Raw genomic sequence first — 24,344 nt, 5'->3', positions numbered from 1 at the left:
TCCCCAAAAACATTTCCACTGCATTTCAGCCAAGCCACAAAAGGACCAGTGAGAATCATGTCGGGTTTCTCTCGTTAACACAGGTGTGAGTGTTGACGAGGACAAGGCTGGAGATCACTCTGTCATGCTGATTGAGTTCGAATAACAGACTGGAAGCTTCAAAAGGAGGGTGGTGCTTGGAATCATTGTTCTTCCTCTGTCAAACACGGTTACCTGCAAGGAAACACGTGCCGTCATCATTGCTTTGCACAAAAAGGGCTTCACAGGCAAGGATATTGCTGCCAGTAAGATTGCACCTAAATCAACCATTTATCGGATCATCAAGAACTTCAAGGAGAGCGGTTCAATTGTTGTGAAGAAGGCTTCAGGGCGCCCAAGAAAGTCCAGCAAGTGCCAGGACCGTCTCCTAAAGTTGATTCAGCTGCGGGATCGGGGCACCACCAGTACAGAGCTTGCTCAGGAATGGCAGCAGGCAGGTGTGAGTGCATCTGCACGCACAGTGAGGCGAAGACTTTTGGAGGATGGCCTGGTGTCAAGAAGGGCAGCAAAGAAGCCACTTCTCTCCAGGAAAAACATCAGGGACAGACTGATATTCTGCAAAAGGTACAGGGATTGGACTGCTGAGGACTGGGGTAAAGTCATTTTCTCTGATGAATCCCCTTTCCGATTGTTTGGGGCATCCGGAAAAAAGCTTGTCCGGAGAAGACAAGGTGAGCGCTACCATAAATCCTGTGTCATGCCAACATTAAATCATCCTGAGACCATTCATGTGTGGGGTTGCTTCTCAGCCAAGGGAGTGGGCTCACTCACAATTTTGCCTAAGAACATAGCCATGAATAAAGAATGGTACAAACACATCCTCCGAGAGCAACTTCTCCCAACCATCCAGGAACAGTTTGGTGATGCACAATGCCTTTTCCAGCATGATGGAGCACCTTGCCATAAGGCAAAAGTGATAACTAAGTGGCTCGGGCAACAAAACATCGATATTTTGGGTCCATGGCCAGGAAACTCCCCCGACCTTAATCCCATTGAGAACTTGTGGTCAGTCCTCAAGAGGCGGGTGGACAAACAAAAACCCACAAACTCCAAGCATTGATTAAGCAAGAATGGGCTGCCATCAGTCAGGATGTGGCCCAGAAGTTAATTGACAGCATGACAGGGCGGATTGCAGAGGTCTTGAAAAAGAAGGGTCAACACTGCAAATATTGACTCTTTGCATCAACTTCATGTAATTGTCAATAAAAGCCTTTGACACTTATGAAATGCTTGTAATTATACTTCAGTATTCCATAGTAACATCTGACAAAAATATCTAAAGACACTGAAGCAGCAAACTTTGTGGAAATTAATATTTGTGTCATTCTCAAAAGTTTTGGCCACGGCTGTATACTCTACTCCCCAAATAACCGTTCTTCTCCATGAAGTAACAATAGAAGTAGCCGATGCCAATGGGCTACATGGACACTGAAAATACAAGGGGGACATGTATTTCAATAACTGTTCTATGGATGTGTGTGTGTGTTTGTGTGTTTGTGTATATAAATGGGAGTTTGAGGGAAGAGTGAGGGATGGTGAATATGAATGTGTAAGAGGGTGGGAGAGAATGGGTGTGTGGATCCATAGGGTATATGTTGGGCAGGAATGATGGAGAATGGATGAATAAGTCGATGGATGGATGGGTGTAAGTGTGGCTGAGAGGTAGGGAGGGTGGGAAAAGATGAGCGGTTGGGACAAGCTTGGCTTGGATGGGTAAGGATGGGCAAGGATGGGAGGTAGGGACATAGGGACAAGCTTAGCTTGGGTGGGCAAGGGTGGGTAAGGGTGGGAGGTCGGGACAAGCATGGCTTGGGTTGGCAAGGATGGAAGGTTGGGACAAGCTTGGCTTGGGTGGGTAAGGATGGGAGGTTGGTACAAGCATGCCTTGGGTGGGGAAAAGGGACTAGAAAACCGGGAGAGTGAGGTAGAGAGGGATGGGTTTGGCTTGGGAGAGAGAAAAATAAGGATTTAACGATGCAACAATGTTTACATCTTTTTTTGTTTGTTTTGCAAACCTGATGTAAAATGAATAAGAGTTCTGAACAGATTAGGAGATGTTGAGTAATTATTATTCCTTGTTTGTCTTTATAGCTCAGATGGTGGTTATTGGTGAGAGTGGAGCGGGGCTCTGTCCGAGGGAGGCCTGATTCACGCTGTCTCCTCTGAACAGTTGATGTTGAGATGTGTCTGTTACTTGAACTCTGTGAAGCATTTATTTGGGCTGCAATTTCTGAGGTACAGTTAACTCTAATGAACTTATCCTCTGCAGCAGAGGTAACTCTGGGTCTTCTTTTCCTGTGGTGGTCCTCATGAGAGCCAGTTTCATCATAGCACTTGATGGTTTTTGTGACTGCACTTGAAGAAACTTTCAAAGTTCTTGACATTTTCTGGATCGACTGACCTTCATGTTTTAAAGTGATGATGGACTGTAGTTTCTCTTTGCTTATTTGAGCTGTTCTTGCCATAATATGGACTTGGTCTTTTACCAAATAGAGCTATCTTCTGCATACCACCCCTACCTTGTCACAACACAACTGATTGGCTCAAATGCATTAAGAAGGAAAGAAATTCCACAAATGAACTTTTAACAAGGCACACCTGTTAATTGAAAAGCATTCCAGGTAACTATCTCATGAAGCTGTTTGAGAGAATTCCAGGAGTGTGCAAAGCTGTTATCAAGGCAAAGGGTGGCTACTTTGAAGAATCTCAAATCTATTTGGATTTTTTAAACACTTTTTTGGTTACTACATGATTCCATATGTGTTATTTCATAGTGTTGATGTCTTCACTATTCTTCTACAATGTAGAAAATACAAAAAATAAAGAAAAACCCTTGAATGAGTAGGTGTGTCCAAACTTTTGACTGGTACTGTATGTACAATGACATAATCCACAAACTTTTGGTACAGAGGAGTTGGATCTTAAAAGCCCTAAAAAGGCATAGTGCCTCAAATTACAAAGAAGTATGTTGCATTATGTTTTTTGTACGTTTTCTGTTAAATGTCCACTCAGCCCACATGCTCACATGCTTTATGTATGTAATGTATACAATAACTATGTGTTCATACTCTAACTCTCCCATACCATGGAATGTCCACCACCCTCGTATGATATGTCTGCTAAAACATTTTACCTGGTTCTTTAATGATAGACGGAACAGACAAAGAAGGTTCAATTTGATTTTATACAGGACCAACAACTTATTGCATGGAATGTGCCCGGGCTCCCCAAAAAAAGAGAAGCCTATTGTTCATGAACGCTCAAAGTGATTGTCAGAAGATGGGGGTTTCCTGCAAATGTTACATTTAAAAAAAGGAGAAATGCAATATTTAAAGAGGAGCTGGGTTGGAGAGGCTTATGCTGCCACCTACTGTAGTAACAGCAGAGGTGTAGGCATCCTGATAAATAAGAATACGTACTTTTCCCGTATATCCCAACACAAAGACCAAGAAGGCCATTTTTCTAACGTTGAATTGTACCTGATATGGTGAAAAATACACATTGATTCCATTGTATATCCCATCAGGGGCAAATCTTTTTTTGTTGTTGATAGAATTCAAGCTATATTAGATGAAATCCAGACAGGAACTATTATTTTAGCAGGTGATCTAAAGCATAACGTACATTCGATAAGATTGGCAGACGTAGCAATAAAAAAGGCACATTCAAGGGACCTCCAAAGAGGCTGAAAAATTCCATCTCTACAAATAATTTACAGGACACCTGGAGATAACTATTCCCAACTACAAAAGACTACTCCTATTTTTATCAAAGTAAGAAAACCTATTCAAGAATTGAATACATTTCTATTTCCAAAAATGCTCTCAACAACATTCCATGATATAGTGATATTGGATCATTCCATACGCTTTCAAATGAAGGCCAGGCTGTTAGGAGGGGTAATGCAACCCCTGGGCCAGACTACACTCAATCATAGGACCTACTGAAGAGATGAGTCTTAAGTAAAGACATAAAGGTCGAGACAGAGTTTGTGTCTCTCACATGGATAGGCAGACCATTCCATAAAAATTGAGCTCTATAGGAGAAAGCCCTGCCTCCAACTGTTTGCTTAGAAATTCTAGGGACAATAAGGAGGCATGTGTCTTGTGACCGTAGCGTACGTGTAGGTATTTACGTGAGATCCAAATCAGAGAGATGCCTGACAGGCAGCACTGTCTCCCAGTCTGAATGTCGCCCCCAAGACCACAGCCAATCGCATGCAAGGAACAACACAGCTAACTTGGCTAGTTTTGTGAGCTAGGTAGTCAAACTAACAACCAGCACAGATAACAAGCTAGCTAGCTAACAAGACTACCTAGCTAGCTAGCTAGCTAGCTCGCTAGCTCGCTCACAAGACTAGCCAAGTTAGCTGCGTTGTTGCTTGCATGAGATTGGCTGTTGTCTTGGGGGTGGCACACAGCCTGCTAGGCATCATTCAGGACTTAAATGCCCCATGAGGGCTTAGATGCTCCACGAGCTTTTAACTCAAGATAAGGGACATTTATCTTGCTAACATTCTAACTTAGAAACTGATAATGAACTCCAAACACAAATGAAAGCATGGTGTTAGCATGAAATGTACCATTGCTTAGCGTAGCAATCAATAAAAACGTATGTGCTGATCCATTGTGGGCTCTGCCGCTTCAGCCATAGTATTATTGTCAATCCATCATCAATACGTCCACACCTATTTATAGAGTTTATTTTGTGATCTTGACAAAACAACTTTTTTAATGTCACGATCATGAGATAAATAAGTTGTGATCTCGACATAATGAAGGAATTTATTTATTTATTCATGTATCCTTTCTGGACTTCCGTATGTTACATTGTAAATACACATGTAATTACACTGTAATAAGGACCCCTGAAAATGAAGTGTTACCGAACCTTGTTGTGCTTTTAAATGTTTGAAAGCACAGTGATAAAAAAGTTAGGTGACAACCTAACCAAAAATGTTGACATTGATTTTCCATAGGAATTTGGTTGTTTTTTAGATGGTTGAAAGCATAGTGATAACACATTGGGAATTCAACAAACTTTCGGCTGTCTTTTTGATGTTGTAATCTCATTGATCACGTAACAACCATATATTACCCAATTGTCAACGTTGAAATGACGTGGTGTGCCCAGTGGGTTGTGTGTGTTTCTGTTGAGTGTGACTCAGGTAGTCTTCCCCTCACTTACCCATGTTTTCCTATCACCTACTTCCTTTCCTCTTCAGTGGGAGCCTGTCCAGTTCTTCAACAACAAGATTATCTGTGACCTAGTGGAGGAGAAACACAGGGGCATCATCTCAGTGCTAGTGAGGACACACAAACAGCATCCTATTCCCTATCTAGTGCACTACGTTTGATCAGGGCCCATAGGGCTCTGGGCAAAAGAAGTGCACTACATACGGAATAGGGTGCCATTCTGGACGCCCATAAGACTGAACCCATACAGTAACATGATGCATCCTATTGGTCTTGGAAAGGACATAGGCTGAAATGGCAAGCGGTGATAATCCTGTTGCTTTCTCAGGATGAAGAGTGCCTGAGGCCTGGAGAGGCCACTGACCTCACGTTTCTGGAGAGGCTTGAGGAAAAATTAGACAGTCACCCTCATTTCGTCACGTGAGTGTAGCTACCTCCCCTCTCTCCCGGCCCCACAGTCCTGCATACGTACATGTTGACCACGCACAACCCTTCTCAAGGATATACAATGGTGTAACTTTATCACTTAAGTCAACCTCCCTTATCACTTAAGCCCAAAGCCTTAAACATTTTGCTGATAGACCTGTTATTGTCCCACCCTGTGAGTCGACACAATGAGCTAAGGCTCTGTCCTTAAATTCCTCTCACTCTTCATCCCTCTCTCCATCCCATTGACTGCAGGCACAAGCTGGCTGACAAGAAGACACGTAAGACGCTGGAGAGAGACGACTTTCGCCTTCTGCATTACGCCGGGGAGGTCACCTACTGCGTTGTGGGTAAGTGAAACCATGGTCTCAGGCCCAGTGGTGGCATTACTCTGCTCCTCAATGTCCCTACATGTCCTACTACTAGATCTCACTGCCACTCTCACGTGTCCCTTCTCACTCAGGACACTCTCTCACATGTGGTTATTGTTGTTGTTTGTGTCATCCCAGGGTTCCTCAACAAAAACAATGACCTGTTATACAGAAACATCAAAGATGTGAGTCTGCAGGTTTCTACTCATGTATTATGTGAGACGGGGAAGAGAGGAAGGGACTCTTCAATTGGTTCCTTAATTATTTACTCTCCTGTAGACTTAAATAATAGAGGAGGAGGGGAATGCAGTGAATTTGGCCAATGGGTCTTGAGTATACACTTGGTGTGTGTGTATGTGTGTGTGTGTGTGTGTGTGTGTGTGTGTGTGTGTGTATTTATCCCATAGAGATCCTATTAAATTACTAGAGGGGCTATGTCATAAACCCTCAAAGTTCCAGAATGGGGGGAAAATGGCAGCCATATTGGTCAGGGAGAAATCCAAACTAGTCTATTTGGAATAAATGGCAGGAGAGGCATAATCCTGATTTTACTTACGCAGGAAAATGAAAGTAAGGCATGTGATATATCAGAAATTGTGTAATATAATTATTGTCAATCTAAAATATTGTAATATAATTATAAATACAGTTTATATGGGTATTATACAAATGTACTGTATAAATAGCCTCTATGTATATATGTAAACAGACCATAAATGACTACATTTGTGCTTTTATATGATACAATATCATTACTTGTTGCATTTACAACTTGTCTAAGTCCTATCATCAACTGATTTCAGCTGAGGATTGACTGCATTGTTCGAATGGAATGTTGGCATATTGGCAGTTAATAAAAAAAATGTATGGAATCATTCCTCTAAAACTGTCTAGCTAACATACAGTGCTGATCAATTCTTCAAATTCTTTATTTTACACAATATCTTATCACAGCACTGGCACCTCCTTGACCAAAACGGCTGACCTTAATCCAATCATCAGGTTCATGTCCATTCTGTTATTTTAATTCCTAATTCTATTGTTTAACCCTCCCCCCTTTCCCTACTCACAGGTGATGCGGCAATCTAAAAATACCATAGTCAGAGAGTGCTTTGCATCAAAGGAGTCGGATGGCAGGCGGCGACCAGAGACGGTGAGAGCTCACCAAGTTTTTCTCCCACCTCTTTCCCATCTGTCCCCCTGAAGTCACGATTACATTGTTTCTTTCCTTGTACATTGCCTCAATAGTATAACATATTGTATATAGTATGGCTGTATGGGGACACACCGTTTTCAGAATGACCAATAACTGAGAAAAGCAATAGATTGCTCTGTGTTTAAATTTGATTATTTATTGTCCCCTTGAAACAACACAAAATTGTAAAAGCAGTCTGCTGGGACTGACACTGATCTCAGGACTGCTTTTCTGTAGTTTGCCAGACAGTTTAAAGCTGTAATCTGTAGTGGTGAAACTGCCACAGCCGTTTGTGATATTACAACAACAAATATGTTACTTCAAACAACGAACACCGTTTTTTTTCCCTCTGACATCATTGCACATCATTGCACAGAGTATGTTCTATGATTTTTTTATATTTTTTACAACGATGGAGGATGCTCCTCTGTCCTGTTTCAAAAACAAAAAAATAACAAGTGCGCCTGGGGTGACCAGTGGCGCTGTTTCACCTTATGCGGATCGCAGCTTTAAGAGCAGTCTGCTGGGATTCAACAACTGATCTGAGGCCTGTTTCTCTATAGGTTGCCAGCCAGTTTAAGAGCAGTCTGCTGGGACTGACACTGATTCCAGGCCTGTTTCTCTGTAGGTTGCTAGCCAGTTTAAGAGCAGTCTGCTGGGACTGACACTGATTCCAGGCCTGTTTCTCTGTAGGTTGCTAGCCAGTTTAAGAGCAGTCTGCTGGGACTGACAGACATCCTCATGTCTAAGGAGCCCTGGTATGTGCGCTGCCTCAAATCTAACGAGTCCAAACAGCCAGGTGAGAGACCCTCTGACCTCCACCACATGCACCACATCATCACCAGCTGGTGGCACTTCCAAACTGCAAAACGACAACCGGTCAACTGTGTTTATGAAGCAATTTCTCCTTCTTTCTTTCTCTTTTTCCCTCTGTCTTTCTCTCTTTTGTGTGCATGCTCGCACACACACACTCAACAGGGCAGTTTGACGACATGGTGGTTCGGCACCAAGTGAAGTACCTGGGGCTGATGGAACACCTTCGGGTCAGACGGGCAGGTTTTGCATACCGATGCCGCTATGATGTTTTTCTGCAGAGGTAGGCCAACAGAACTTATTGCTTTAGCAGACCACATTGATTACTTTGTAGAGGGAGGAATTTCAGCCAATGATTTTGCCTTCACATGAGCTGTTGATATTAGGGGCCTGGTCAAAAAATTGCATCCACCTGCCAAACGTTAAAAATATTTTCACATGACCGTGCTCTTGTACAGTAAAATAAATTGCACACCATCCCCCCTCATAGAATGAACTCAAAATAAGTCAGATGTTCAACATTGTGATGCCATATTTATGATTATATACAGTGGGGCAAAAAAGTATTTAGTCAGCCACCAATTGTGCAAGTTCTCCCACTTAAAAAGATGAGAGAGGCCTGTAATTTTCATCATAGGTACACTTCAACTATGACAGACAAAATCAGAAAAAAAATTCCAGAAAATCACATTGTACGATTTTTAATGAATTTATTTGCAAATTATGGTGGAAAATAAGTATTTGGTCAATAACAAAAGTTTATCTCAATACTTTGTTATATACCCTTTGTTGGCAATGACAGAGATCAAATGTTTTCTGTAAGTCTTCACAAGGTTTTCACACACTGTTGCTGGTATTTTGGCCCATTCCTCCATGCAGATCTCCTCTAGAGCAGTGATGTTTTGGGGCTGTTGCTGGGCAACACGGACTTTCAACTCCCTCCAAAGATTTTCTATGGGGTTGAGATCTGGAGACTGGCTAGGCCACTCCAGGACCTTGAAATGCTTCTTACGAAGCCACTCCTTCGTTGCCTGGGCGGTGTGTTTGGGATCATTGTCATGCTGAAAGACCCAGCCACGTTTCATCTTCAATGCCCTTGCTGATGGAAGGAGGTTTTCACTCAAAATCTCACGATACATGGCCCCATTCATTCTTTCCTTTACACGGATCAGTCGTCCTGGTCCCTTTGCAGAAAAACAGCCCCAAAGCATGATGTTTCCACCCCCATGCTTCACAGTAGGTATGGTGTTCTTTGGATGCAACTCAGCATTCTTTGTCCCCCAAACACGACGAGTTGAGTTTTTACCAAAAAGTTCTATTTTGGTTTCATCTGACCATATGACATTCTCCCAATCTTCTTCTGGATCATCCAAATGCTCTCTAGCAAACTTCAGACGGGCCTGGACATGTACTGGCTTAAGCAGGGGGACACGTCTGGCACTGCAGGATTTGAGTCCCTGGCGGCGTAGTGTGTTACTGATGGTAGGCTTTGTTACTTTGGTCCCAGCTCTCTGCAGGTCATTCACTAGGTCCCCCCGTGTGGTTCTGGGATTTTTGCTCACCGTTCTTGTGATCATTTTGACCCCACGGGGTGAGATCTTGCGTGGAGCCCCAGATCGAGGGAGATTATCAGTGGTCTTGTATGTCTTCCATTTCCTAATAATTGCTCCCACAGTTGATTTCTTCTAACCAAGCTGTTTACCTATTGCAGATTCAGTCTTCCCAGCCTGGTGCAGGTCTACAATTTTGTTTCTGGTGTCCTTTGACAGCTCTTTGGTCTTGGCCATAGTAGAGTTTGGAGTGTGACTGTTTGAGGTTGTGGACAGGTGTCTTTTATACTGATAACAAGTTCAAACAGGTGCCATTAATACAGGTAACGAGTGGAGGACAGAGCAGCCTCTTAAAGAAGAAGTTACAGGTCTGTGAGAGCCAGAAATCTTGCTTGTTTGTAGGTGACCAAATACTTATTTTCCACCATAATTTGTAATTAAATTCATTAAAAATCGTACAATGTGATTTTCTGGATTTTTTTTTCTGATTTTGTCTGTCATAATTGAAGTGTACCTATGATGAAAATTACAGGCCTCTCTCATCTTTTTAAGTGGGAGAACTTGCACAATTGGTGGCTGACTAAATACTTTTTTGCCCCACTGTATATATGCAACAAATTTTCCACCAACAGATTTGTGTCAATGCAGCACACAACCATTAAACAAAGCATACTGACTTTGGCAACTTCAATATCATGGTTTGCGTTTTCAACACCACAATAAATAGACCATGTCAATCTTGACCAACAGAAAATACATCCCTCCCTACCATGTAGGCCTACCCAGTATTGAATGTCATTGAACTTTTTGGTGTTTTGTAACAGATGTCTCTTTCCAGTCATCAAACGGCCGCTGCAGAGCTTCGATTGAATGATTTTGTCAGTAAAAAAAATAAAACTGCTGTGGAAATTACCACCAGGGACACCTGAAGTCAATTGTAACGAGTGCGCTGAGAGTCGGGAAGCGATAATAAATGTTTTAATAAATAAACACAACAATAAACACGAAACACAAACAATGCACCAACATGAAACAGAGTCAATAACACCTGAGGGAAGAACCAAGGGGAGAGACAGATATAGGGAAGATAATCAAGGAGGTGATGGAGTCCAGGTGGGTGTCATGAGGCGCTGGTGCGCTTGATGATGGTGACAGGTGTGCGGGATAATCAGCAGTCTGATGACCTAGAGGCCAGAGAGGGAGAATACGTGACATCAATCTTAAATGAATCATTCTTTATTAACAGCAAGCTGAAAAGGTCACAGTCAAACTTAGATGCTTAAAGTACCGGTCTGAAGTGAGCTCTGTCAGGGCAGTCCCGTTAGATCTCTTATATACATATCTGGCACCGTCTCCTATCTTAATTTATAGAATATATTCTGGGCATTCTGCCAGATGGTCCTAAGGAGGGGTTCATGACACCCCCCCCTTACCTCATATATTTACCAAGTACAGGCAGGAACCAAGGATTATTTCTGAAAGAGCAGATGAAAATGTTCAACGCTCTTCAACGTCTCTTCATAGTGTAACGACCCTGGGTTTATAAGTGCGGAAATCGACTCTGCCGCACGAGCATACTTTTGCGGCACAGTCGATAGAGCGCCGGACTTCGGGCTAGAAGGTCGAGGGTTCGAGACCTGCTCCCTGCCTGTTTCATTACATTGGTGTCAGAATTTATAAAAGTGACCGGGATTGCACAATAAAGTCAGAGACTTATTTCTATAGTGGTCCTTATTTTCTGTAGCTAATTCTTAAGATGTTTGTGGCTGCTGTTGAACCATAATCAAAGTGACACTGGACTATCGCACTTGCCAGAGTTGTTAGGGGGACTATAGCTAGGCTTCCATCCAATTGGCGATACATTTCATGCGAATAATCTAAAATCTGCATAAAAACAATATGCACATTTTCCATCAAATTTACAAATTGACACATAAAAGTATGTGCAAAAATATGAAGTGCACATAAAAATCACTTTTGCAGTTAAATTCCCATGTACCGAATAAAAAATACAAGGTTTCCATCGCAATTTTCAACTCTAGGCATACTGATGGTTTTGTCACAAAAAATGTTGCGTAAGTATAGCGAACGTGCCCACTCTGCTATTAGCATGTGCGTTCTAGCCAACAGCTCGCAGATACAGTGCAGGTTAGCCTACTACATGATGTGATTATTATGGACAAAAAGTATTTTTATTTATCAAACGGCAGCCAAACATCAATCATCAGCCGCGTCCTCCGAGCATGCGCAGACCAGTTGGCTGGAGTGTTTACGGACATATTCAATCTCACCCTATCCCAGTCTGTTGTCCCCACTTGCTTCAAGATGTCCACCGTTTTCCTGTACCGAAGAAAGCAAAGGTAACTGAACTAAATGACTACTGCCCCTGTAGCACTCACTTCTGTCACCATTAAGTGCTTTGAGAGGCTAGTTAATTAAAGAGCATATCACCTCCACCTTACCCGGCACCCTAGACCCACTGCAATTTGCATACCACCTCAAAAGATCCACGGATGATGCAATCGCCATTGCACTGCACACTGCCCTATCACATCTGGACAAGAGGAATACTTATGTAAGAATGCAGTTCATTGACTACAGCTCAGCCTTCAACAATGTAGTACCCTCCAAGCTCATCATTAAGCTCGGGGACCTGGGTCTGAACCCCGCCCTGTGGAATTGGGTCCTGGACTTCCTGACAGGCCGCCCCCAGATGGTGAAGGTAGACAGCAAAACCCCCACTACGCTGATCCTCAACACAGGGGCCCCACAAGGGCACATGCTCAGCCCTCTCCTGATGATTACCAACAACCCTTGAGACAGCCTACAGGGAGGTGGAGTGGTGCCAGGAAAATAACATCTCCCTTGACATCAACAAAATGAAGGAGCTGATCGTGGACTTCAGGAGACAGCAGAGGGAGCACGTCCCCATCCACATCAACGGGGCCGCAGTGGAGAAGGTGAAAATCTTCAAGTTCCTTGGTGTGCACATCACTGACAATCTGAAATGGTCCACCCACACAGACAGTGTGGTGAAGGAGGCTGAACACCATTGAGAGCATCCTGTCGGGCTGTATCACCACCTGGTACAGCAACTGCACTGTCCGCAACCGCAGGGTTCTCCAGAGGGTGGTGCGGTCAGCCCAACGCATCACCGGGAGTACACTGCCCTTCAGGACATCTACAGCACCTGGTGTTAAAGGAAGGCCAAGAAGATCATCAGGGACCTCAGTCACCCGAGCCACGGCCCGCTATCATCCAGAAGGCGAGGTCAGTACAGGTGCATCAAAGCTGGGCCCGAGAGACTGAAAAACAGCTTCTATCTCAAGGCCATCAGACTGTTAAATAGCCATCACTACCCAGCCTCCACCCAGTACCCTGCCCTGAACTTAGTCACTATCTCTACCACCCGGTTACTCATCCGTGCACCTTAGAGGTTGCTGCTCTATGTACATAGACATGAGACACTGGTCACTTTAATAATGGAACACTGGTCACTTTAATAATGTTTACATACTGTTTTACCCATTTCATATGTATATACTGTATTCTAGCCAAGTCCATCCTATTCAACTATTTCTGTACATATACTAGTCTATACATGTATTCTTCAGATATACTATATATTCTATCCACATGATGCCCATAATGTCTATACATCTCATCACATATACACCTGCATTGCTTGCTGTTTGGGGTTTTAGGCTGGGTTTCTGTACAGCACTTCGAGATATTAGCTGATGTACGAAGGGCTATATAAAATAAACTTGATTGATATACAGTTGAAGTCAGAAGTTTACATACACCTTAGCCAAATACATTTAAACTCAGTTTCACAATTCCTGACATTTAATTATATATAAATATAAAGTATAAATTCCCGGTCTTAGGTCAGTTGGGATCACCACATTATTTTAAGAATGTGAAATGTCATAATAATAGTAGAGTGATTTATTTCAGCTTTTATTCAGCTTTCATCACATTGCCATTGGGTCAGAAGTTTACATACACTCAATTAGTATTTGGTAGCATTGCCTTTAAATTGCTTAACTTGGGTCAAATGTTTTGGGTAGCCTTCCACAAACTTCCCACAATAAGTTGGGTGAATTTTGGCCCATTCCTCCTGACAGAGCTGGTATAACCGAGTCAGGTTTGTAGGCCTTCTTGCTCGCACACACTTTTTCAGTTCAGCCCACAAATGTTCTATAGGATTGAGGTCAGGGCTTTGTGATGGCCGCTCCAATACCTTGACTTTGTTGTCCTTAAGCCATTTTGCCACAACTTTGGAAGTGTGCTTGGGGTCATTGTCCATTTGGAAGACCCATTTGTGACCAAGCTTCAACTTCCTGACTGATGTCTTGAGATGTTGCTTCAATATATCCACATAATTTTCCGTCCTCATGATGTCATCTATTTTGTGAAGTGCACCAGTCCTTCCTGCAGCAAAGCACCCCCACAACATGATGCTGCCACTCCCGTGCTTCACGGTTGGGATGGTGTTCTTCGGCTTGCAAGCATCCCCCTTTTTCCTCCAAACATAACAATGGTCATTATGGCCAAACACTTCTATTTTTGTTTCATCAGACCAGAGGACATTTCTCCAAAAAGTACCATCTTTGTCCCCATGTGCAGTTGCAAACCGTAGTCTGTTTTTTTATGGCGGTTTTGGAGCAGTGGCTTCTTCCTTGCTGAGCGGCCTTTCAGGTTATGTCGATATAGGACTCGTTTTTACTGTGGATATATATAATTTTGTACCTGTTTCCTCCAGCATCTTCACAAGGTTCTTTGCTGTTGTTCTGGGATCGATTTGCACTTTTCGCACCAAAGTACGTTCATCTATAGGAGACAGAACGCATCTCCTTCCTGAGCGGTATGATGGCTGCGTGGTCCCATGGTGTTTATACTTGCGTACTATTGTTTGTACAGATGAAGTGGTACCTTCAGGCGTCTGGAAATTGCTCCCAAGGATGAACCAGACTTGTGGAGGTCTACAATTTTTTTTCTGAGGTCTTGGCTGATTTCTATAGATTTTCCCATGATGTCAAGCAAAGAGGCACTGAGTTTGAAGGTAGACCTTGAAATACATCCATAGGTACACCTTCAAATGACTCAAATGATGCCAATTAGCCTATCAGAAGCTTCTAAAGCCATGACATCATTTTCTGGAATTTTCCAAGCTGTTTAAAGGCACAGTCTACTTAGTGTATGTAAACTTCTGACCCACTGGAATTGTGATACAGCGAATGATAAGTGAAATAATCTGTCTGTAAACAATTGTTAGAAAAATGACTTGTGTCATGCACAAAGTAGATGTCCAAACCAACTTGCCAAAACTATAGTTTGTTAACAAGAAATTTGTGGAGTGGTTGAAAAACAAGTTTTAATGACTCCAACCTAAGTGTATGTAAACCCTCTGTGGAAAGTGTCTTACATGGAACTCAAAATGGTTCTAGCTGGAACCAAAAGGGTTCTACCTGGAACCAAAAAGGGTTCTTCAAAAGGGTTCTCCTATGGGGACAGCCGGAGAACCCTTTTAGGTTCAAGCCTTTTAGTTTTTTTTTAAGAGTGTACTTCACTCGCATAAAAATGTTGGATGGAACCTGATTAATGTGAAGCCATTTAGAGGATGCTGGAATTATATTTTGGACAAACGTGTGCATGCCTATGGGAGACTTTTGAAGTAGCCTAATCCCTAATTAGATTAAAACATTGTGAATGGTTATGTTTATACCACATATAAAAGGTAATACATTTTAAAAGTAATATTATACTGTAAATATTTCGGCTATATTAAAGGGTTAGGCCATTCCTCGCGCACCTAGAACCTATGTTGCCACATTGTTATAGGACGACATGGGAGATTGATGACCTGCAACAGACAGCGCGTCAGTATCAGAATAAAAAATACAGCGACTGGCCTGCTACTGTGTCTTTCTAAACCATATAAACTGCCGAGAGTAGATCCACAACTGATCCAAATGGAATGAAACATTCAAATCAATGCCTTTGTCAAGTTATATTTTCACTGCAGCCCAGAGTAGAATTTTGTACAGTTGAAAACAATAATACAATTACTCATTGCATTGTGGTAGCTTTCTGATCTGTGTGTCTCATGTCTTCACTGTTCTTTCATGCACAATAATGACGCTGGCCTCTCACTGTCTATCAGCTATTCCTATTTGTTATTGTGGATTCATATTGAAAATTGATGCTGCTTTGAATTCTTTTATATGTGGTATGATTGCTAGTTAGCCTATTGCATATCTTGACAAACGATCCACTTACAACTACATATGACAGACTGGAAGACGAATACTGATCTGTGGTATAGTAAAAGTTAGAGTGTAGAAAAGTGTAGTGCATAAGGGAAGTACCAAAACACATTGATATGGTGGAGGCACATGCAAGCAGATAAGGAAATGTGACTATGTGTAAGGAATTATAAACAAAAAATGATATCGTAAAATCTGCAAAACAGTGAATGCAAACATAAGGAAAAAATGCACTACCCTCCCCTGTGCCCAATACAAAACCACACAACACTCCCCAAAGTAAAAAGAAGTTTGACAACCCTCCCCTATTTTTTTACATTTCTATCTGTCCATTATTATAGATTTTTTATTGTGTCCCCTTGGGGAAATTTGTCTTGTGTCTCAACACAAACAAGCACAGGTATTACATTCAGTACAACATACTGTAGAGCATTAGGCCTACATCAATCTAGGTCTAGGACAATGATGTGTGATCCACCTCCAGATACAAGCCCCTATGCCCAGCCACCTGGCCCTATTGGAGAGGAGTGGCTGCAGAAGGAGTGGACGTGCTGGTGCAGTACCTGGGATACCTACCAGATGAGTACAAAATGGGCAGGTGAGAGCCAGTGTGGGCCACTAATTTCTCCTTGACTAAATTGGTTCATACAAACCTCTGTTACCTTTCCATTTCACTGTAGAACCAAGATATTTATCCGCCACCCAAGGACACTTTTTGCCACAGAGGATGCCTTTGAGGTCTGCAAACATAAACTTGGTAAGGACAGGAAAACTAAGAAAAATCAAGAGGTTTTATTTATTTGCATAGAGATTGTAATATTACTCATTGATATTACAGCATCAAGGATTCAGGCCCAGTACAAGGGATACTGGCAAAAAGGACAATTCAGAAGACAGAAAGAAGCCGGTAAGTGACTGCTAAGATACATGATGTGGTCCTCTGTAGCCATTGTTGGGGAAGCTACTCTGAAAATATAGTTTACCAAGCTACCAACTACTTCACACTAGAAGACATTAAGCTACACTAAAGCTACCCTTAAAGGGCAATTCCGCCACTTTTCAACCTCATATTCATCATCTCCAGCACCAAACCAGTGTCTACATATGTGAAAACAGTGCATTTCTATGATCTGTGGTTATAAAATATAAGAAGAAATTATTAAAAGTAAAAACAGGGATTTTCATAAGCTGATGAGATCCTGAGGCCCATTGTCATGCCATTCATCCGACGCCATCACCTCATGTTTCAGCATGATAATGCACAGCCCCATGTCGTAAGGATCTGTACACAATTCCTGGAAACCGAAAATATCCCAGTTCTTCCATGGCCTGCATACTCACCAGACATGTCACTCATTGAGCATGTTTGGGATGCTCTGTATCGACGTGTACGACAGCGTGTTCCAGTTCCCGCCAATATCCAGCAACTTTGCACAGCCATATTGAAGAGAAGTGGGACAACATTCCACAGGCCACAATCAACAGCCTGATCAACTCCTTGCGAAGGAGATGTGTCACGCTGCATGAGGCAAATGGTGGTCACACCAGATACTGACTGGTTTTCTGATCCACACCCCTACCTTTTTTAAAGTATATGCGACCAACAGATGCATATCTGTATTCACAGTTATGTGAAATCCATAGATTAGGGCCTAATGAATTTATTCAAATTTACTTTTCAATTGTTGCATGTAGAGTTTATATTTTTGTTCAGTATATTATGAAGTGTGTAACATGACATAGGATAAATTGTACATTTTTGGAGAGCAGGAACATTGTAGACAAGCTATATATCAATTTCACTGGCCATGCAAACAGAATGAAGTAGTCTGAACTAAAACTAAATATACAGAGACAATCAATAAGTTCACCGTTCTCTCCATTTTTATTAAGATACCTGTTGTGTAATGTGATCCTTAGCCACCAAGATTGAGACTTGCTGGCGAGGAGTACAAGCCAGGAAAGAGAAAGGGAGGAGACAATGGGCTGTAAAGGTCATCAAGAAGTAAGATGGAGGACAAGATTATATATTCAGGCTCTAACACTACAATGTTGATACATCAACCAGAATTACATAACATCATTTATACTCTAGACTATAGTTTATGTCCATAGTGGATTGCTGCCTATCATTTACAGCACAGTCCCAGAAGACAGAGGGCAGTGTTACAAATACATGACCAATTTGATCATTTTCTATCCCAGGTTTATTAAAGGATACATGGCCAGAGGGGAGGCAACGACCACCGATAACTCAGAATACCTGGCCTTTGTCAGACAGAACTACCTAAACAGGCTGAAAGACAATCTCCCCAAAATGGTTCTGGATAAAACCAGCTGGCTAACCCCTCCACCGGTATTGACGGAGGTATGTATTGACATTGGAATTAATTGACATTGAATTGAGGATGGCTATTTTGCTTGAAGGGGAAGCTCAGTGAAACTTGGCTGTGGAACTGTGCTTGCTCTACTTGTACAGACCTCAGAGATCCTGCGTCAGCTCCACATGCGTCTCATGGTGAGGAAGTATATCAGAGGTATCACTGCACAACAGAAAGCACAGGTAAAACCAGATTTACTCCTTCATTTTCCAATTTAACACAATGAGTCCTACCATCACGCCGGTCTTGAATTAGGACCAGAAGTTGAAAGAATACTGAAATATCCTACTCAAGTAGATGTATTGTTAGTATGTATAATGACATTTTACTTAAGTAGAAGTAAAACTGCTGGTGTGCGACACCTTGGGTTAGCTAAATAACTAGCTTGCTAGTTAGCGACATCGTGTGCAGGCCGGTGTTGCTCCGGCCTGCGGTGTACCGGACTAGCTGGCTAAACTAGCACACGGTGTCCTTTGCTCCTGTCTGCCGAACACCTGCCCTCGCCGTCGTTAACAGAACTGCAGGAAAACAGTGCCCGACAGGCGGGGACGAAGGTCACTGTCTACCAGTGTACGGCTAGCTAGCTACCGTTGTCCCCCCGCCCTTTCTTCTGTGGGGTTTATCGGCGGCTGCCAACGTTATTGTGCATTAACGCCACTTACTGTACTGGATCCCCCCCGCCTCCCATCTGTCCTAGCATAAACATTTACCAATAGAAGTATAAAGAGGGGTTCCTGCAGATGCAGGAATGCCAACATGCAGGAACGGCCCGAATTGCAGCCCGCAATTGCACCCTTCTCAATCTGGGGAGTGCCAGGGCACACTGGACATACCCAGAAGATTTGATGTCAAATTAGCTCTAAAGGCAACAACAGAACCTCATGGAAATGCAACAAATAACAATTAACCAAATGCGGTTTGCGCCTGTGACTCTAGTGACGAGGGTAGCAGGGAGAGGGGGAGGAAGATAGCAACCAAGTCGACTTGCACTGATAGATTAAAGGGCTCTTCACAGTGATTTCAGTCTTTTTATTTTTATTGATCCTTTATTTAACTAGGCAAGTCAGTTAAGAACTAATTCTTATTTACAATGACGGCCTACCAGAAGGCAAAAGGCCTCCAGTGGGACGGGGGCTGGGATATTATTATATATATATTTTTTAAATATAGGATAAAACACACATCACAACAAGAGAGACAACACAACACTACATAAAGAGAGACCTAAGACAACAACGTAGCAAGGCAGCAACACATGACAACACAGCATGGTAGCAACACAACAGACAACAGCACAGAGGGCAAGAAGGTAGAGACAACAATACATCACGCAAAGCAGCCACAACTGTCAGTAAGAGTGTCCATGATTGAGTCTTTGAATGAAGAGATTGAGATAAAACTGTCCAGTTTGAGTGTTTGTTGCAGCTCGTTCCAGTCGCTAGCTGCAGCAAACTGAAAAGACGAGCGACCCAGAGATGTGTGTGCTTTGGGGACCTTTAACAGAATGTGACTGGCAGAACGGATGTTGTATGTGGAGGATGAGGGCTGCAGTAGATATCTCAGATAGGGGGGAGTGAGGCCTAAGAGGGTTTTATAAATAAGCATCAACCAGTGGGTCTTGTGACGGGTATACAGAGATGACCAGTTTACAGAGGAGAATAGAGTGCAGTGATGTGTCCTATAAGGAGCATTGGTAGCAAATCTGATGGCAGAATGATAAAGAACGTCTAGCCGTCCGAGAGCACCCTGACCTGCCGTTCTATAAATTGTCTCTGTAATTTAGCATGGGTAGGATGGTCATCTGAATCAGGGTTAGTTTGGCAGCTGGGTTGAAGAGGAGCGATTACAATAGAGGAAATCAAGTCTAGATTTAACTTTAGCCTGCAGCTCTGATATGTGCTGAGAGAAGGACAGTGTACCGTCTAGCTATACTCCCAAGTACTTGTATGAGGTGACTACCTCAAGCTCTAAACCCTCAGAGGTAATAATCACACCTGTGGGAAGAGGGGCATTCTTCTTACCAAACCACATTACTTTTGTTTTGGAGGCGTTCAGAACAAGGTTAAGGGTAGAGAAAGCTTGTTGGACACTAAGAAAGCTTTGTTGTAGAGCGTTTAACACAAAATCCGGGGAGGGGCCAGCTGAGTATAAGACTGTTTCATCTGCATATACATGGATGAGAGAGCTTCCTACTGCCTGAGCTATGTTGCTGATGTAAATTAAGAAGAGCGTGGGGCCTAGGGTCGAGCCTTGGGGTACACCCTTGCTGACAGGCAGTGGCTGAGACAACAGATGTTCTAACTTTATACACTGCACTCTTTGAGGCAGTTAGCAAACCAGGCCAAAGACCCCTCAGAGACACCAATACTCCTTAGCCGGCCACAAGAATGGAATGGTCTATCGTATCAAAAGCTTAGGCCAAGTCAATAAAAATAGCAGCACAACATTGCTTAGAATCAAGGGTAATGGTGACATCATTGAGGACCTTTAAGGTTGCAGTGACAGATCCATAACCTGAGTGGAAACCAGAGTGCATAACAGAGAGAATACTATAGACATCAAGAAAGCCAGTCAGTTGATTGTTGACAAGTTTTTCCAACACTTTTGATAGACAGGGCAAAATATAAATAGGCCTATAATGCAATTGCCAAATAAAATTATTGAGGTGGAGTAACTCTGCAGATCACAAATTAGGGGCTGAACCTGTTTTTAGTTACTATTTTCTTTATGGGGGCGTGTTTGTTAAACAATACCACTGAAAATATCAAAAAAGAAAGTCCAAGCGTCTTCGACAGAGCTGATTTCTATACCATTTTACAGAGGCTCATGAAGGAAGGCTTGCTCATTAATATTTTTTTAGCAAGCGTCTATAACAAATCAGGACAGGTCATTTCACTGAGCAGCCATTAGAAACAAAGGCTGTAAAACAGTGATCACTAAGGTCATTACTGAAAACACCAGACTGATACCTGTCAGGATTATTTGTGAGGATAACATCGAGGAGAGTAGCCTTTTCTGGATGTTTGGAGTCCTACCTTGTGGGATTGGTAATAATCTGAGAAAGATTTAGGGAGTCCCATTGCTTTAGGACTTGGTCAGGTGGATTTAAGTATGTCCCAGTTCAGGTCACCTAGCAGGACAAATTCAGACTTAGTGTAAGGGGCCAGGAGAGAGTTTAGGGCAGGTTGGGTACAGGCCAGTGCTGATGGAGGACGATAGCACCCAGCAACAGTCAACAAAGAGCTATTTGAAAGTTTAATGCTTAGAATCAAATTGTTTGGGGACAGACTTGGTGGAGACAACCGAGCACTGAAGGTTGCCACTCCCCCACCTTTGGAAGATCTGTCTTGCGTAAAAGGTTATAACCAGAAAGGTTAACATCAGTGTTCAAATCACTCTTCCTTAACCTCTCTTGGGTACGTGAGACGTTAGCGTCCCACCTCTTCAACAGCCTGTGAAACTGCTGGGCGCCAAATTCAAATACATAAATACTCATTATAAAAATTCAGAAAACAAAACATATTTTACATAGGTTTAAAGATTAACTTCACGGAATCCAACCACGGTGTCAGATTTTAAAAATGCTTTACGGCGAAAGCATACCTTACGATCATTTGAGAACATAGCCCACTAGACAAATCATTACAAACAGTAACCAGCCAAGTAGAACAGTTACACAAATCAGAAATAGAGATAAAATTAATCCCTTACCTTTGATGATCTTCATATGGTTGCACTCAGCAGACATTAATTTACTCAATAAATGTTCCTTTTGTTCGATAAAGTCTCTTTATATCCAAAAACCTCTGTTTTGTTTGCGTGTTTTCTTCAGTAATCCACAGGCTCAAAGCAGTCAAAACAGGAAGACAAAAAAATCCAAATTGTATCCGTAAAGTTCATAGAAACATGTCAAACAATGTTTGTATTCAATCCTCAGGTTGTTTTTAGCCTAAATAATCGATCATATTTCAACCGGACAATAACGTTGTCAATTTAAAAGGTAAACAAGAAACGCACTCTCTCCGTCTCTCGCATGAAAAAGCTCTGTGACACTTTAGGGTCCACTCATTCAGACTGCTCTTACTTCCTCATTTTTCAGGATACAAGCCTGAAACAATTTCTAAAGACTGTTGTCTTTATGCCTCATCTAGTGGAAGGCATAGAAACTGCAATTTGAGTCCTAAGTCAATGGATACTGTAATGGCATTAAATAGAAAACTACAAAACCAAAAAAAAAAAAGCTTCCTGAATGGATTTTTCTCAGGTTTTCGCCTGCCAAATCAGTTCTGTTATACTCACAGACACTATTTTAACAGTTTTGGAAACTTTAGCGTGTTTTCTATCCAAATCTACCAGTTATATGCATATCATATCTTCTGAGCCCGAGAAGCAGGCAGTTTAATTTGGGCATGCATTTCATCCAAAATTCCGAATGCTGCCCCCTACCCTAGAGAAGTTAACTACGCCTCAGTAATGACCAACACATCTGGATTGGAGCTGTGAACCCATACTTTCAATTGATCCATTTTAGGTAATACGCTTCCAGTGTTAACGTGTAGAAAACCCAGGCTTTTACGAGAGCAGAAATCAGTGAAGCAGATATCAGAGCACAAGTCAGAATTGGGGCTTGCAACAGTAGATGGGCCAGGGTGTACATGCACATTTCCAGATATCATCAGCAGTAATACAATTAAGCAAGTCAGCCATATCAGCTATGTTTTTTTAAAGGCAGTAAATGAGGCTGAATGAACTGTTTCGCTGCCAGACAAGGCTCCGCTGATATCTAGGTGTAGCAGTGGTAAGGTGTTAGGACTGCTGTTGGGACAGCTTTATGTAGGCCCTAACAGTTTGTAGGCACCGTTTGTCACTGTTATATTGCAATAAATGTATTGTTTAGTGTTGTGTTGTGTAGTGGCTTTGCTGGAATGCATCTCACTTTTTGTTTTTTGCCCCACCAACATTTACATGCTAAAATCACTGCTTATTATTCTCAGATACTGAGACTGTAATGAGTCTGTCAGATGTTCTCTGACCTACACAGTTGCCTAATGAGATGAAACTTAAGTCTAGCTGTAGCTATTGTGTTGACACACACAGTTATATGCCAGATGAATTAATGTATTGTTCTCTCTCACTTCACATGCAGACACACACTCAATGAAATGAGATTGATGTGTAGACAATACATTATTTGTGAGAAACACTGATGTTGAATGAATACATCAATCATTAAGGTTAATGTAATGAATGATAGGCCTACTGTCTGACAACTCTCATTAATGTGTAATGAACGGCTGCACATTTTATGTGATTGAATTATGTGATACTTGGCTATTCTATGCTTTCATACATCATCTGAGTGATCTAACCAAATATAGTTAACTAAAAGAATAATGAAAGTTGACCCATTCTATTTTATACTTACTAAGTCTGGCTTTTAGATTAACATTATCCTAATTTACACATGACTAAGTACATCAGATAGCTAAAAATCCTAAATCTCTCGAAATATGTCATGACCAAGCAAGCTAATGTTAGCTAAATAGCTAGCTAATTCACTTGTTTTTGATGTTAGCCTAGCTAATGTTGTTACCTAGCCCACCACACATAGTGACAATGACGTGCTAGCCACAAGAACGGCTAATATTTTCGGGTGGTGGTTAGCCATGCAGCTAGCTAGCTAACTTACTGTAGCTGCAAGGATGGCCTCTCTTGTACTTGAAGGAGAACTGGTCACTGAAATGCAACCATTGATTCTCCTCCTTGTGTTCTTCAGAAGACACAGACACTGGGTATGTGTCTGGATTGTCTCCTGACTCTCCTCCGTCTCCAATGTTTTTCACACACACCGCTTTGATAAAAAACTTTTACTCTCTATTTCACGACATGTCAGACTAACAAAGTTATTTTAGCGTTTTTGAAAATCTGCCTACCATCATCGTTCAGTTTGTGTGCACGGCTTAATTGGATTGGCCTGTTTGGTGCGTGATGCGTGACATTTTATTTGAGGGGCCCCAGCCCACGTAACATCATGATAAACTATGGATAGCCTACAAAATTGTAGTCTGTAACTTATGGCTTTAAAAAGGTAGCGAAATACAA

General features: G+C 42.1%; 1 protein-coding gene across 1 annotated transcript in view; it reads left to right on the top strand.

The window, feature by feature from the left end:
* The window catches only part of LOC139545884 (unconventional myosin-Ih-like), a 49,245-nt gene that overhangs the window by 15,084 nt on the left and 9,817 nt on the right, over positions 1–24,344 (top strand). The window contains exons 14-26 of the mRNA XM_071354074.1: positions 5,264–5,344; positions 5,563–5,654; positions 5,916–6,010; positions 6,170–6,216; positions 7,104–7,184; positions 7,920–8,025; positions 8,205–8,322; positions 16,346–16,459; positions 16,542–16,618; positions 16,700–16,768; positions 17,782–17,866; positions 18,067–18,229; positions 18,341–18,424. Coding sequence (XP_071210175.1) covers positions 5,264–5,344; positions 5,563–5,654; positions 5,916–6,010; positions 6,170–6,216; positions 7,104–7,184; positions 7,920–8,025; positions 8,205–8,322; positions 16,346–16,459; positions 16,542–16,618; positions 16,700–16,768; positions 17,782–17,866; positions 18,067–18,229; positions 18,341–18,424 — 1,212 coding nt within the window. The remainder of the gene's footprint in view (positions 1–5,263; positions 5,345–5,562; positions 5,655–5,915; positions 6,011–6,169; positions 6,217–7,103; positions 7,185–7,919; positions 8,026–8,204; positions 8,323–16,345; positions 16,460–16,541; positions 16,619–16,699; positions 16,769–17,781; positions 17,867–18,066; positions 18,230–18,340; positions 18,425–24,344) is intronic.

The sequence above is a fragment of the Salvelinus alpinus genome, chromosome 19 (assembly GCF_045679555.1).
Source record: "Salvelinus alpinus chromosome 19, SLU_Salpinus.1, whole genome shotgun sequence".
Taxonomy (NCBI): domain Eukaryota; kingdom Metazoa; phylum Chordata; class Actinopteri; order Salmoniformes; family Salmonidae; genus Salvelinus; species Salvelinus alpinus.
This window is presented reverse-complemented; position numbering and strand designations above follow the sequence as displayed.